This window comes from Emys orbicularis, chromosome 1, assembly GCF_028017835.1.
Source record: "Emys orbicularis isolate rEmyOrb1 chromosome 1, rEmyOrb1.hap1, whole genome shotgun sequence".
Lineage (NCBI taxonomy): Eukaryota > Metazoa > Chordata > Testudines > Emydidae > Emys > Emys orbicularis.
The window spans coordinates 341599005-341611664 of record NC_088683.1 but is presented as its reverse complement, the minus strand read 5'-3'; the positions used below and the strand labels follow the sequence as shown (position 1 = coordinate 341611664).

The 12660-nt window shown below is 43.7% G+C and overlaps 1 protein-coding gene across 2 annotated transcripts in view; it reads right to left on the bottom strand.

Moving 5' to 3' along the window:
• Positions 1-10505, bottom strand: part of CWC15 (CWC15 spliceosome associated protein homolog) — a 30258-nt gene extending 19753 nt beyond the window's left edge. The window contains exons 1-5 of one of the 2 annotated variants that reach the window (XM_065412635.1): positions 10463-10505; positions 8512-8650; positions 6008-6120; positions 5081-5169; positions 3959-4069 (exon numbers count right to left, since the gene is read on the bottom strand). In XM_065412635.1, coding sequence (XP_065268707.1) covers positions 3959-4069; positions 5081-5169; positions 6008-6120; positions 8512-8642 — 444 coding nt within the window. In that variant the 5' untranslated portion in view covers positions 8643-8650; positions 10463-10505. Of the gene's footprint in view, positions 1-3958; positions 4070-5080; positions 5170-6007; positions 6121-8511; positions 8651-9987; positions 10092-10462 lie in introns of those variants that run through there. The other variant, XM_065412625.1, reaches the window with a different exon arrangement.
• Positions 10506-12660: the final 2155 nt, after the last annotated feature.

The window sequence follows — 12660 nt, the reverse complement described above, 5'->3', positions numbered from 1 at the left end:
ATTTCTCCTCATGAAGCTCACTTCCATAACAGGAAACCCACTGTTTCAGTGGGTGGCCTAGAGGGCAGCAGTGGCTCCAAATGCTTCCAGGAAGTGAGGGAATAAGACAATGGGAGCTAAGCCAGTGAAGAGGGCATGCACCGAATTCGGGGTTGGAGAGGAAAGCTAACCCTCTCCATGAACCAATGTGGTAGCTGCGAAAACAAAGTTTTCACTCCCCTTTGTCCACTTCTTTTAGCAAAACAAGATGATCCATCCTAGAGATTTCTGGACTCCAAATCCCTTACTTCTGCTTCCTCTTAAATTAAAATGGCTACTTTATCTTTTCCTGATCTTTTGCAAGCTTTCCATTTAATCCATCCTAAGTGCCGAAGGATAGGAGAACACTTGGATGGAGAACGTGCTTTTTTGTTTTTAAATTTAGCAATCTACAGAGATGTTTATCTTTACTGTTGCCATCATAATGAAGCTCCTTAACTTGATCTCACTAACAGGCTTTCTGTGCCTCCAATGACAGTAAGAGGGAACCATATTTAAATTATCTCAATTTATATTATTTCGTAATATTCTGCAAATCATGACTTTTATATACAATTTTGATTAGTATGGACTTAATTTTCAGGCTAGCGCTATAACATTTTTTTTCAAAGTACTCTGAAGTCATCAATATTTACTTAAAAATGCTTTTATGCCTACATATATGATAATTTTCAGCCACTGGCTGAGAGACAGTAGCAAAGAACAGACATCTCCTTCCCACTAAAATATATAGCAAGTGTGTGATAACATGTACCACCAGATCCAATAATACTTACTTAGCATTTCTTCTTAGGAGGAAACACTGATTCATTTTAGGTCACTGTCTATACATGAATTGTTACACACTGACTTATTCTCAAAAAGAGGATTACAGTGAGGATAAAGAATATTAACAGTTAAAAAAAAAAAGGACAGCAAAAGCCAGATGAATGTTGTGCTATATACTTCACAGCTTCAAGTGCCCTCTAGTGGAACATTAAGTGTACCTTCAGAAATTTAATTCCCACACCCCCATATTTGTATATTTAATATAAATCTAGAAATACACTTCTATGCACAGCAATTCCAAACCATTAAATTCCCAATGCAAAGCCATCTGTATATCAGTGTGAACAAACTAAACTATTTAATAGACAGAATTATAATTCAAACTTTCAGTCCAATTGAAATTATAAGTTTTCCTTGCAAGAAGAGCCTTTTCTAGGATCACAGAAACAGCAGTCTCTTCATACTACTGCGAAAACAGATACACTGAACTCACTGTGTTTAAATAAGTTTTAAAGCAGGACAATTCTGAGGTAAGGCTGCCAGGCTGTTAAATAAGTCCTGCTAGGCCAAGTTACTATAGCAGAGCATAGTTTCAGATTACGGGCTATCATTACATATGGTACATGCTGCAAATCCTAGGCACAGAGGTAAGAGAAAGACACTTTCAAGTACATTTTTAATTTTAAAAATGGACTAGTTTGGTAGGCTCAGCAGCAGGTATTTGGAATATCAATAGTAGAACCACAGCTCCAAATCTAACCAGGGCTGATTCACCCCTTCAACTTTCATGATAAAAGAAATCGGCCATTAGTATATTGTTTATATTGCCGCGGGCCTTATGAAATGCTCTGATGGGCCATGTACAGCCCGTGGGCTGTAGGTTGAGCATCCCTACTGTAACATGCAAAGCTAGTTGAGTTAAAGCTTGGGGGGCAGCCTAGGCTTCAGCATGTGCAAAACTGGTCAAATTGAAGATTACAGTGCCTTGTTTATACCAGACCTTCAAAACGTAGAGCATTCTAACACCACATCTTTAAATTCTGTTAAGCACAGAATTTGGGACACCATTCCAAACTTCTGGACAACCATGACCAATGGTACGCAACTGAAAGGTGGCATTACACGAGTATAGGTAAAGTGGATGAGAGGCACCATAAACTAACAGATTTGCATTTCTTATTTCCCTGTTTATAATACCCTACATAAGCTTGAAAATAGTTTCCTGTGCTATCAACACTAGAGGCTAGAGTCTCAGCTGTATCCAGTGAGAAGAAAGGCCACAAAGGACTTTCTGGCAGGTCCCCAATTCTGGCTGATTCTAAATTGGCTGTGGCATAATAGGCTGTTCTAGAATACCTCAGTGGACAATAACCCCCCAGAGACATGTTTGGCAGCCAGAGATTACTGAACACATTGCATTCCAGTCAAACCTCTTCCCCATCCCTTACACCAGGGGCTGATGATGAGGGTGGCATAGAAGCCAGCTATGCCAACTCTAAGTTCAAATGAAACTGCACTGAGTGGCCTTATAGAGTTGTATTGTACCCGTGTTGGTCCCATGGTACTAGAGAGAGAAGGTGGGTGAGGTAATATCTTTTGTTGGACCAAGTTCTGTTACCTGAAATCTGTTATTTACAGCCAGGCACTAAGATACCATAGAATATGCTCTAAGGAGAAAGTCCGGGATATAGACCTTAATACACTCAAAACTGCCTTCACTAAACAAAGACATTTCACCAGAGAAGTAGATCACATAATGGAATGGGCCACCCAAACACCTCGAGAGAACCTGCTTCAATACAGAAACACACCCCTTGTCACCTACCACCCCACACTGGGGTATCATCAAACAACCACCTCCATACTTGATGGGGACTCCCTCCTGAAGTAAATCTTTCCTGAACCCCCTCCTTTGGCCTTCAATTGACCAATCTCTCCAAGCTCAGCATCAGAAGCAACTCCCCACAGACCAGAATACACCAACCATGGGGTGGCCAACCTGTGGCTCCGAAGCCACGTGCAGCTCTTCAGAAGTTAATATACGGCTCCTTGTATAGGCACCGACTCCGGGGCTGGAGCTACAGGCGCCAACTTTCCAATGTGCCGGGGGGTGCTCACTGCTCAACCCCTGACTCTGCCACAGGCCCTACCCACACTCCACCCCTTCCCGTCCCCTCCCCTAAGCCTGCCATGCCCTTGCTCCCTCCATCCCCTCTCCCCCCAGAGCCTCCTGCACGCCATGAAACAGCTGATCGGGAGGTCGGCGGGCCTGCCGGTGGGTGGGAGGTGCTGGGGGGGAGGGGAGGGGCTGATGCGGGGTTGCTGACATATTACTGTGGCTCTTTGGCAATGTACATTGGTAAATTCTGGATCCTTCTCAGGCTCAGGTTGTCCGCCCCTGCACCAACTCAACGTGGAACCAGATCCTGCCAGAACAACAGATACAAAACCTGCAGACATCTCTCCACTACTACAATGATCAACGTCCCCAACAACACACCTTTCAAGATCCATGGGTCCTACACATGCCTATCACAACATGTGATATACCTCATCCAGTGCACTAAATGCCCCAATAGCAAGTATGTGGGTGAAACCAGACAATCACTATGCTATCAAATGAACTCACCCAGGAAAATAAGACAAAAACACCACATTGCCTGTGGGTGAACACTGTTCACAAAGCGATCACTCTATATCTGACCTATTTATTGGTCCAGTAAAAGATATTACCTCACTCACCTTGAGTGGCCTTAGTCAAATCTCCAGAAGTACTTATCAAAACCATAATATAGTTTGGCAAACTGGCAGTCTTTAGCCAAGAACCACTTGGCATAGGAACTGAAAGGTTGTTAAGGGATTAAGTACATTGGTTTGCACAGTACCCCATCCCATGCCTGGCTCTAACTGCCGCCATTGGCACTTCCCTTTAATGGAGTACTAAGTTCCCCCCATAAAAAATTTTAAATAAGAAATTTATTCCTGGTAAATGTCCTTTTAAAGGGCTACTGCAGTATTAAAATGTGCTTCTTACTTGTTTTTAATAGTTCTACACTCTATCACTTTCAGTGTGGTTTCTAGTATATTGTGAACTGCATTTTTTTAAAATTAATTTTCAAGCAAAGAGCCCATTTAACTGGTGAGATTTTACCTTTCGGGCCTGTTCCTCAGCTCTCTCTTTTTTGATTTTTTCTAGTTCAGCCAGAAGAGCTGCAGTATCGTCATCACTCTCTTCATCAAAATCCTCATCCTCATCATCTTCCTATCAGGAGGAAATGGTGGGTTGGTTACTTCATTCCATTTCATAAAACCAGCTGTCTATTGTGAAAAGTATACATTTACTCTGGAAAAAGAAATTACACAGAACCAAATATTTTGCCCAAACGTTGTAAAACCAGGACTGCCTAAGACAGACTAGAATTTGCAAGAAGTGGATTCCTGAAGTGTTTTGGAGGTTGCAATGACAGCAAGTAATACAAATTATTCTTTTGTCCTTGAACATTAAAAGCAAGGCACAAATGGATGCATTTGTTCTTATCCAGACTATGTAATTCATTACTTGCATCCAACGGCTACGCAGTTGGCATGCTCATACAATTACTGACTCCAAACAATCATTTCACTTGTACCTCAACCTCCCTCACTCCTTGTTTGATTTTAATTCATTAGTTGTCTCTAGTTGTATGCTAAAATTGTAAACTGTTTGGAGCAGGAACTGTCTCTTTGCTAAAGGAGTGTATAGTGACTAGCACAAGATGGCCTTGAATGGAATTTCCAAATACTACTTAGAAGCAAAATTAATATTGTGCTATCGAATATGCCACATGCACCCAGAGCAGCACAAAATTTTAATACTGTTACAAAATAATGAGAGTAAGAGTGTGGAACATCAGCATCAGAAACTCTAGCTACCTAGGTTTTGATTAAATTTAAAGCCACTTCTTTCCCAATAACTTTTGGAAGGAAGATCCTCATTATCTACCACCCAGAGCCTTCTATTCTACCCCCCTCCCTTAGCTTCCTAGCTACTGCCAGGGTTGTGTGAAAAGTGATTTCTTCAAACTGCTGTTAGAGTGTGAAAGCAGGGTCCTCTGAACAATTCTACATTCCACCAAACTCCAGGTACAGTAACTTGTTAAAGAAAGAGACCAGATGTGCTGGAACGATTATCTGGAGGTCTGGTCCTTAACAGATCTGTGAATGTAATATGTACCACTATTGAGTACCCTAAGGAAAAGCAAGAGATCTGAGGAGGAGAACTGAAAATACATACATCAGTGAGTGGATCATCTGCATCAAGGTTTGCTGCAGGAATCTGATCTAATCGAGGTTTCTTAGACACCGAAGAGGACGTGGTGTGCTCTGAGAAGTTAAAAAAGGAAAATGTATGAACATTTGTACAAGTTAATAAGATCGACAGTAAAGCAGAATCACCAAACTTCACCCTGCAACATCTAACTTCTGGAATCAAATGACTTGATGTCTGAACTGACCTCCCCTGCAGAGACATCCCATGGCAGTGGAACTGGCACCCCAAAAACTCAAGAGGTTCATTTTGTAGAGTTTCTTCTTGTCATTTTTTGAAGAGGAAAGGGAGCCATTAGAGGTGGCTGCACTGCACCCTCCCAACTCCACAGATCCCAAGGAGACAGGAACCCTGAGTCTTGCATATGGGCTGCTTCTAAACATTGGCAGCCTGGACCTTATCAGGACAGCTTTTGCAGCCCATAGAGTTTGAATGTCCCCATTTTCTTACCACAAGTGTTGTTTAAGTATCTAGATACATTTTAGATGATCCACACAATCAGTAGTGCCTACATTTTCACATACATCAGCACTACAGAACACAAAGAGTTATTTGAAATATTAATTTCAGAGGAATTCTCCATTATCCACTAACGATCTCACATATTTTGTAATGCATTATTTGTCTCGCCAAGGCTAAAAAAAATCCACAAAATGTGTTTCCCCCAAGCAGTACAAGAATAAAAGCTCCTTCAGTACTGTCATGAACTGGCAACATATTTGTAACAGTCATGCTTTAGTGGCTGGCCCACAAATGATCCGTGTTTTACTATTGGTGACGAAGGTTCTCCTTTAGCTCAAGTAGGTTGTGGATTCTATTCCCATGATATCCTGACAGAAGTGCATGGATTCATTACAGGATGTAATTTTCTGTTTAGTAGAAGTTTCATTTCACCTCTTGCGGGTCTGTCTCTGTTCTTTTCTCTTACAGCAACTCGTTCTCTCTCCTCCAGTTCTCTTCTGAAGTCACGATTACGCACCTCCTCAGGGGCATCCTGAGTGGTCTGTCTAGAATAGGCAATGAGAAAAAAAGTAAGAAAGGGAAGGTGAAGTAGACAGTTCCCAGTTTGTAGCATTTGACCCCGTGGGCCTGAAAGTTCTGGAATGACAAGCTAGTTACCAGAAGTCAGAATGATTCTGCAGAGCTATACAAAGAGGATGAAACACCACTCAAGGTGCATTCCCCCCATCCTTCAGTAACATTAAAACTTCATCCAGTTTCCAGTGGCTTCCAAATGGATTTTAAAGACATCACAGAATTTCTGTAAAAATAGGGACTGACCCTATCCATTTCTCTTAGGTACTTCTAAGACACCTAGTAGTGTATTATACAAGCATCACGTCCTAGCCAACATTCACCAGGACCTGACATTCTGGCCGACATTCTCTGACAGTTATAACATCCCAAGATCAAGACTAAAATGTGTTTTCAGTTAATCCCAGATAGATGTATCAGATGACTATAGTTTATCCTTGCAGAGAGATGGTTTATCCACCTGCAAATTAGATGATTCACTAACTTGTGTTCTAGAAGAACAAGCAAGTGGGAAGAGGGGGCAAATGGAATTAATAGCTTCAATAAAATATTACAGACACACCATGCATATTTAAGAGGTCTCAGGCAAGAGCAACAACTCATTCATATTTGACACACATTAATGCAAGCCTTTTCCAGGCAGTGTTGAATTTGCTGTGGAAAACTTTAAAAGAATTAAAATGAATGAAGTGAGCAATAATTCATTTCACTCCTCTGTTCTGGAAATAAGTGTACACAGTGCCTGGACGAAACCCAGATTCAAGCAGCTATTAATATACTGTGTGCACAAGTCTGTTTTTATGGTGAAGTAATTTGCTCATTTTCTTACTGTATAAATAACAATCAGGAATTGCAGATCCCATAACTGAGTGGCTTGTTGCTGATACAGCCACAAGAACCCCAAATACAACATATAATTCAAAACAGAACAAGGGAGACTAAAACATTGCAACAAGGTTCAATGATGCAGTGCTATTTAACAAAGCCATCCTTCAGATCAGCTGTAAAAGAACAGGGACATAATGAAGACACTATTAAAAAGCACCCAGAAGATTTGTTAAAATATTCAGTGTATGTGCTTATGCATGTATTTTCCCCACTGCTACTTCTCTGAGAAAGTGGAAAACCAGTATGACACATCCTACTTGTCTTCTATTTAAAGGGACAATATTAACTTTAAAAAAACATATTTGTCTGAAAATGTCTTCTATAATATTCTTACAAACACCTAAAATTTTAACTAAAAAGTAGAGAAACACCTCCATTTTTATACTGTGCTTTTGACAGCATTTTGTGTACAGTTTTGTTATATTTCCAGCATGCTTCATTTCCCACCTATATGAGTCTTGCACACAGCAAGAGAGATGGACAAAGCATTTCAAAATGTAATGAAGTGAGATTGAAATTTAATCTCTTAAAAAAAAAAAAACCAGTTAAAGGTAGCTGATATTACACTTGTCTAAGTTCCCCTGACCCATCACTGCAAATTTTTGTTATTTTACAAATTGACACTGTCTCTTTAAATTTTGAGTTTCTATCTCAAACAGTATCCAAAACTTGCCATTTCTTCCTCCACAACATATTGAAGATCCAAACACTCCTCTGTCCCAACTGTAAACAGATCATGTCATGAATGAATTATTTCACACACTGATTACTAAAACGTCCTCTTCTGTAGCCTGTGTGACATCCATGTTGCTCACCGCCAACTCTTCCAAAGCACAATTATAAAAATGATCTTTCTTGCCCAATGTGACTTAATTATTCCCCACCTTTGACTTTCTCCACAGGCTCCTTTTTGCCCAATGTGTCAATTTAAAACCTCTGTCCTGGCTTGTAAGGCCCTATAGAACCCCTCCCCTACATACATCTCTTATTCCATCTTTTAGCATGCCTCCCATCAGCTTCTTTGCTCTGCAAATACCAGCCTTGGTGATGATTATGATAATGATGAATGAGACATCATCTCCTCCTCCTCCCTCCTTCACATGACCCTGTATCTTTTCCCTTACGCATAGAATGCTCTGGTCAATACAGTTCACCCTTTTCTTATTCAGGCTCCTTCTAAAGACTAATTTATGTTGTGGTGCCCACAAGAAACAAGCAAATAAATACTATAATTACTTCCAAAACATCCTATTTTCAGTATCTGCTCTTCAGACTGGAAACTCTTCTATCCTTCCATCACTGCACCCTCACTGTGGCAGGTGCAATGCCCTCATTTTGGGCCTGTATGGTGCTAAGTACATTATCAGTGTTTAACATGTAAATATTATCTGTGATATTTCTCTTTCAGTAGCAGTGCAAGTCTGAGAATAATTCACTGTACACCATGTTGTGCAAGAAAAGAAACTGGCCTTTACCTGTATTTAATTTTAGTATGAGAAGGAAGATCTCTGCTGGAATATTGTTTGGAGAGCTGACTTAAATCTCCTTCTCCTTTTCCTCTTCCTCCTCTTGCAGGTTCAAATGTTGGCCTAGCTGCTGTTGTCATCTTAATTACTTCAAGATCAAATGCAAAATATGGTAATTACCACTAGTCATAGTGAAAGACATTAATTGAAGAAGTACATTACTCATGGAATTATAGCAGCAAGCACAGCTCTTGCTACAGTTAAAGAGTGTAAACTACAACTTGGCAAACAGTGCTGCATCCGAGACACATTTTATTTAACTGAATAACCTATTCAGATTTTCATTAATCTGTCAGGAAGGGAAGGGGGAAAAGAAACACAGGACATGAGATTATCACATACATAGAAAGCTCCTTTCAAGAAGGACAAAGTATTATAAAAAGTCAATACATTTCCATTTTTTCCTTCTCAAAAATATGAGTCAATAGCACTCAAGTCAAATCACACATGCAAATTAATCTATAATGTCTATAAATGGAATTAGTCAAAAGTTACTGTTTATCTCAAATGAGACACACTGATAACATGAAAATCTTTGCTATTAGCTTTCTTTCATTTCTCTCAACACAGGGCTATCATCAATGGCATGAGCAAGCTCTCTATTCTACATTTCCTATTTTGTAGATCTGCCTTTCTAGACCTTCCCATCTCATTTCAACTCTTATCCAAACATTCAAAGAGAGACAATTCATAATCTCTCTATATACATTTGTACAAGCAGGAACATTACGTTTAAGTGTTTTCATAAAAAGTGTCCAAAACTTTTTATACATCACAGACCTATCTTGATTTGTCCAACATGCCCTGGTGCATGTAAATATTAGTTTTTGAGCACTGCATCTTCTTTCTCCCTGGAAGGCAGTATAGCCCAGTGGCTAGAGCACTGGGACTAAGGAGGCTCAGTTGGCCTACTGGGTCACCTGAAGCAAGCCACTGCCTTTTTCTGTGCCTCACCTTCCCCATCACTAATATGTGGATAATGATACTGACCTCCTTGGTAAAGAGCTTAGATAGAAAATGTTATATCAGAGTTAGATATTAGCAGTACCCTCACACCCTTCTATTGCATTTTATTTTAACTGTGGAATGGTGTTTAACCTCCACTTATGACACAGTCCGCATGAAAAGAACTGTGTAAAATGTCATCATTGAAGCTAAAGTCTCCACTACGGCAAAACCATTCCCTGCCCCTCCTCCTCCACCGCTCCCCCAAATCAACCCCCGCCCCTTCCTCTCCAGCACCCCCCCGCCCTCTTCCGTTAATGACACCCCCCACTCCGCCACACAGCCCCCGTCAGCAGAGCCCCTACACGGCTCCCCTCCCCCAGAGCCGCCCCCAACATGGCTCCCCCCATCCGTGACATGCCCCCTCTCCCGGCCCCAACACCCCCTTGCCCTCAGGAGCACCCAGACGCCAGGACTTACCTTAGACACAGCGGGTCCCCCCGCGCCACCGCCCCACTCCGCTCCACTCCCAGGCCAGCTACGCGCGCGGCCAGCCCCTAGGCCATAACTCCTCCGCCTTCCCACAGGCCCCCGCGCGCAAACCATAGACACGCCGCAACGCACGGACCGGCTCGGGGAAGCACCATAGAGAGGGCAGAAGAGGCGGGGCTTACTCCTTCTCTGCGAGGGAGTTACGTTACGTGACTGCGCGAGCGCTGCTCCGCCATGATGGTTACCGAGGCGGAAGTTCCCTCGCTCTGCGCCGGGAGTAGGTGCTGTGGTTCTATTGTCGCCCGCAGCCCTGTACCTAGCTAACGATGGCGGCGGCGGCGGCTTCTCCCTCAGGGCCGCAGAGAGTCTGAGGCCCCAGCTCAAGAGGGGGCAGGGTCCGTGAATGGGCACAGGGAGCGGGGAGCCGGGCGCCCAACCCGTCGCGGATAAAATGTGGCCCCACCTCTGAAGAAGCCGGAGCTCGAGCCCCGCCTCGTCCTGTCTCCCCTGCGGCCGGTGCTTTTCCCGTGGGCTTGTCTGGCTTAGCTTGGGGGGGCGCCGTTCACTTCATGCCCTGACGCTCAGCCCCTCAGAGCCCACCCCCACCCCCACCCCCAGCCATAATACAAATAAAAAATGACGACACGTGAAAACAAAATAAGGCACCAAAAAAAAGGGGGAGACATCATTTGAATATTTTTTAATTTACCAAATATTTTTCACATCTCTTATTTGCTTATATTGGGAGCTCTCAGCTGAGAGAGTGTCACGGTTTGGTCCGATAGGGAGGCGCATACAAATAAGTTGCGAAAATGATCAAATGCCAAAAAACTGACAAGTGTCTAAATTTGAGGCCCCCTTTGAGCTTGAGGCCCAGGCCCTCCTGCTCCCCCATTGGCCCTGCGACAGTTACTGCGGCAGAAACGTTCCCAAGGGCCCCCTCCTACCAGCCTGCTGTTAATGGCATCATCCACCGGGGGTCCCCAGTGCTAGTGTGCCAGACTCAGCCACAGTAACCGGATCATTGTGGCCAGGTAGCGAAGTTTATATGATCTTAGGGTATGTCTACACTACAGGATTAATTCGAATTTATATAATTCGAATTTAGGAAACCGATTTTATAAATTCGAATGTATTCGGCCACACTAGGCACCATTAATTCGGTGGTGTGCGTCCAAGCTACCATAGTAGCATCGATTTCCAGAGCGTTGCATTGTGGGTAGCTTTTACATAGCTATCCCATAGTTCCCGCAGTCTCCACCCCCCTTGGAATTCTGGGTTGAGACCCCAGTGCATGATGGGGCAAAAAACATTGTCGCAGGTAGTTCTGGGTACAGCCTCCCCCTCCCTCCCTGAAAGCAACGGCAGACAACCATTTCGCGCCTTTTTTCCTGAGTGAACTCTGCAGACTCCATTCTGCATCAAGCATGGATCCCGTTGTGCTCCAGAACGCAGTCTTGAACATTATAAACACCTCGCGCTTTCTCGTGGAGTTTATGCTTACACAGGACCAGAAAAAAGAGGCGAGGAGGAGGAGGAGGCGGCGATTGCAGCGCAGCGACCAGCGTGATGAGGACATGGACACGGACACAGAATTCTCTGAGACCGCGGGCCCCGGTGCTTTGGAGATTATGATGTTAATGGGCCAGGTTATAGGCTTTGAACGCCGATTCTGGGCCCGGGAAACAAGCACAGACTGGTGGGACCGCATAGTGTTGCAGGTGTGGGACGATTCCCAGTGGCTGAGAAACTTTCGCATGCGTAAGGGCACTTTCATGGAACTTTGTGACTTGCTTTCCCCTGCCCTGAAGCGCCAGAATACCAAGATGAGAGCAGCCCTCACAGTTGAGAAGCGAGTGGCGATAGCCCTGTGGAAGCTTGCAACGCCAGACAGCTACCGGTCAGTCGGGAATCAATTTGGAGTGGGCAAATCTACTGTGGGGGCTGCTGTGATGCAAGTAGCCAAAGCAATCACGGAGGTGCTGCTACGAAAGGTAGTGACTCTGGGAAATGTGCAGGTCATAGTGGATGGCTTTGCTGCAATGGGATTCCCTAACTGTGGTGGGGCAATAGATGGAACCCATATTCCTATCTTGGCACCGGAGCACCAGGGTACCCAGTACATAAACCGCAAGGGGTACTTCTCAATGGTGCTGCAAGCACTTGTGGATCACAAGGGACGTTTCACCAACATCCATGTGGGCTGGCCGGGAAGGGTTCATGACGCTCGCGTCTTCAGGAACACCAATCTGTTTAAACGGCTGCAGCAAGGGACTTACTTTCCGGACCAGAAAATAACCGTGGGGGATGTTGAAATGCCAATTGTTATTCTTGGGGACCCAGCCTACCCCTTAATGCCATGGCTCATGAAGCCATACACAGGCAGCCTGGACAGGAGTCAGGAGTTGTTCAACTACAGGCTGAGCAAGTGCAGAATGGTGGTAGAATGTGCATTTGGCCGTTTAAAAGGTCGCTGGCGATCCTTATTGACTCGCTCAGACCTCAGCCAAACCAATATCCCCATTGTTATTACTGCTTGCTGTGTGCTTCACAATCTCTGTGAGAGCAAGGGGGAGACCTTTATGGCAGGGTGGGAGGCTGAGGCAAATCGCCTGGCTGCTGATTACTCGCAGCCAGACACCAGGGCGATTAGAAGAGCAC